Source organism: Rhagoletis zephyria, unplaced genomic scaffold (assembly GCF_001687245.7).
Source record: "Rhagoletis zephyria isolate East Lansing unplaced genomic scaffold, Rhagoletis_zephyria_1.1 Rzeph_scaffold_00715, whole genome shotgun sequence".
NCBI classification, from domain to species: domain Eukaryota; kingdom Metazoa; phylum Arthropoda; class Insecta; order Diptera; family Tephritidae; genus Rhagoletis; species Rhagoletis zephyria.
Window position 1 is genome coordinate 64,439 of NW_016157799.1, and position 2,483 is coordinate 66,921.

Here is a 2,483-nt window from a genome sequence, read left to right on the forward strand (position 1 = left end):
CTCTTATCTGGGGTCCCCTGTTAAAAATTGATCTTATGAGTATTATTTAACTATAAAATTCTGATGACACATCGTAAAAAATATAACTCTAAGGAGATACTTACAGACCAATCAACGTTGTCGTTTAGAGCAAAGGAGGGTGACCTTCTGTGGGCAACTTTCATATACTCCCGTAACCTCACTGGAAAGCTTACATCCCGAAGTTGAAGCAAATATGTATCCGGTCCATACTGGTAGCTATATAACATAAGAATAATTATTATGAACAAGTTTTTCTTTTTCGCTATTAGTACAGTCAAATTAGAATCGAAAATTGGTTATGCAACTTTTTTTAATGGCAGGCAATTCTTTCCGAATAATCTGAGGCTTTTTTTTTGTAATTCTACTATCTATAGGTCTCCTAAGACAATAATTATTTTTGAAATCGATTTAGGCATAAAAAAACATACAACATAACAACATTTTGATTGTGAGCCTTTTCAAATTTGACTGCACCATAAGTATACATACATACATATACATTTTATACTTAAAAAAAGAGGCGATCCTCGCAAGTTAGCAAAACTCTATTTTATTTAATACAAATAAATTAGCAGTAAGGAATATGGAAATGTGTTTGTGAAACACTAAGGCTATTCATTATTCCCTCAATGTTTCCATTTGTGTACTTTAATATATATATGTTATATTCAATGTTATTTAAAGAGTTATTTACGTAATTTCGTTATAGCGTTGACATAAATTTTGAAATTAACCCCGCAAGAGTCGCGCATGTACAACTATTGCACGGTTTGCAGATGTGTATTTTTTTTAAATCGAAAAAAGAGAAATACATTTCTATTTGTCAATATGTATTATTGTGGGTTATTAATATTTCTTTCAATATTGTTTTTGAGCTTTGTACCACGATTATATTTTTTAGTAAAAATGGAAAAAGCACCAAAGTCTAAGTGGTAGAAGTTATAGCAGCTATTTCGGAGATCCTCATCAGACTTCTGCAGGGATCGAACCCGCATCATTGATTTGAAAAGTCAAAAGTGCTAGCCACTGAGCTAAGCACACCCCGAAAACTCTTGTTGCTAATTCATTTCCTTATTCAATCCGTTACTATCATGTGCAGCTGATTTGCCGCTATTTGAACTCTACAGCATGGTTGTATTGTTGATTCTATATATTAATTTGCTTTCAGGCAGGCTCATCCTAAACTATTTACTTATCACCACAATTATATTTATAAGGGAAAGTGGAAATATGGTGCAAAGCTCAATAACAATATGGAAATAAATGTTAAAAAGCCACAATGATATAGACAAATAAATTGTTTGGGATGCGCGCGCCTAAAACTATACAATGGATCTATTTCATGTATAGAATTAATACTAACAACCACGCTGTAAAGATTAAATAGCCGCGAATCAGCTGCACTTGATAGTTTTAGGTTGAATAAGGAAATGGATTAGCAACAAGAGTTGTTTACTGGGTGTGCATAGCTTCGAGGTTAGCGCTTCTGGCTTTGCACAGCGATGATGCGGGTTCGATCCCTGCTGATCGGAGATGAGGAGATGTGGTAACTTCTACCGCTTAGACTTTGTTGCCTTTTCCATTTTTCCTAAAAAATAGAATGGTGGTACAAAGCTCAATAACAATATTTAGGGGATTCACAAGACGTGTTAAAAATCGTAAAATCTTAACTTGTTTTATGAAAAAAAAAACGATTAAAATGGTTTTGGGGGGCTAATTATATATTTTTCATCAGTTTAAAAACATTTCGGTGTAGTTAGAAATCCTCTTAAATCATTTTAATTATTATTTTACATAAAAAAGGTTAAGCTTAAGATTTTACGACGGTTAACACGTCTTATAAATTCTTTAATTGAAATAAATGTTAATAAGCCATTACAAATAAATAGTTGAGGATGAGCCCGCCTGAAACTATACAATAAAGCAAATTAATGTATACAAGTGTTCGCCCAGCGGTTGAAATTCAACCGCTAAAATTAAGGATAGTTTATGTGAGTTGAGCTGAAACATCATTAGTTGAAATGGGTTAAGTGGCGGGGACTTTAGCTTAGTACTTAGCATAACATACCATACCATAACATAAAATTAAATAACATAACATATGTAGCATAACACACCACAATATAACATCGCACATTCTTCCTCTCTATATTTGTCTCTATCGCTTTTAATATTTATGTTTATGCTTATCTTCACCTTCATGTTGATGTTCAAGTTCATGTTCATGTTCAAGTTCATCTTGATCTTATTCTTAATCTTAATTTTAATTCTAATCTTAATCTTAATCTTAATCTTAATCTTCATCTTCATCTTCATCTTCATCTTCATCTTCATCTTCATCTTCATCTTCATCTTCATCTTCATCTTCATCTTCATCTTCATCTTCATCTTAATCTTCATCTTCATCTTCATCTTCATCTTCATCTTCATCTTCATCTTCATCTTCATCTTCATCTTCATCT

General features: G+C 32.3%; 1 protein-coding gene across 1 annotated transcript in view; it reads right to left on the reverse strand.

Moving 5' to 3' along the window:
- Window positions 1–2,483, reverse strand: part of Obsc (Obscurin) — a gene marked incomplete at its 5' end in the record, with an annotated part of 198,231 nt that overhangs the window by 62,579 nt on the left and 133,169 nt on the right. The window contains one exon of the mRNA XM_017613775.1: window positions 105–237. Within this exon, the coding sequence (XP_017469264.1) occupies window positions 105–237 (133 nt within the window). The remainder of the gene's footprint in view (window positions 1–104; window positions 238–2,483) is intronic.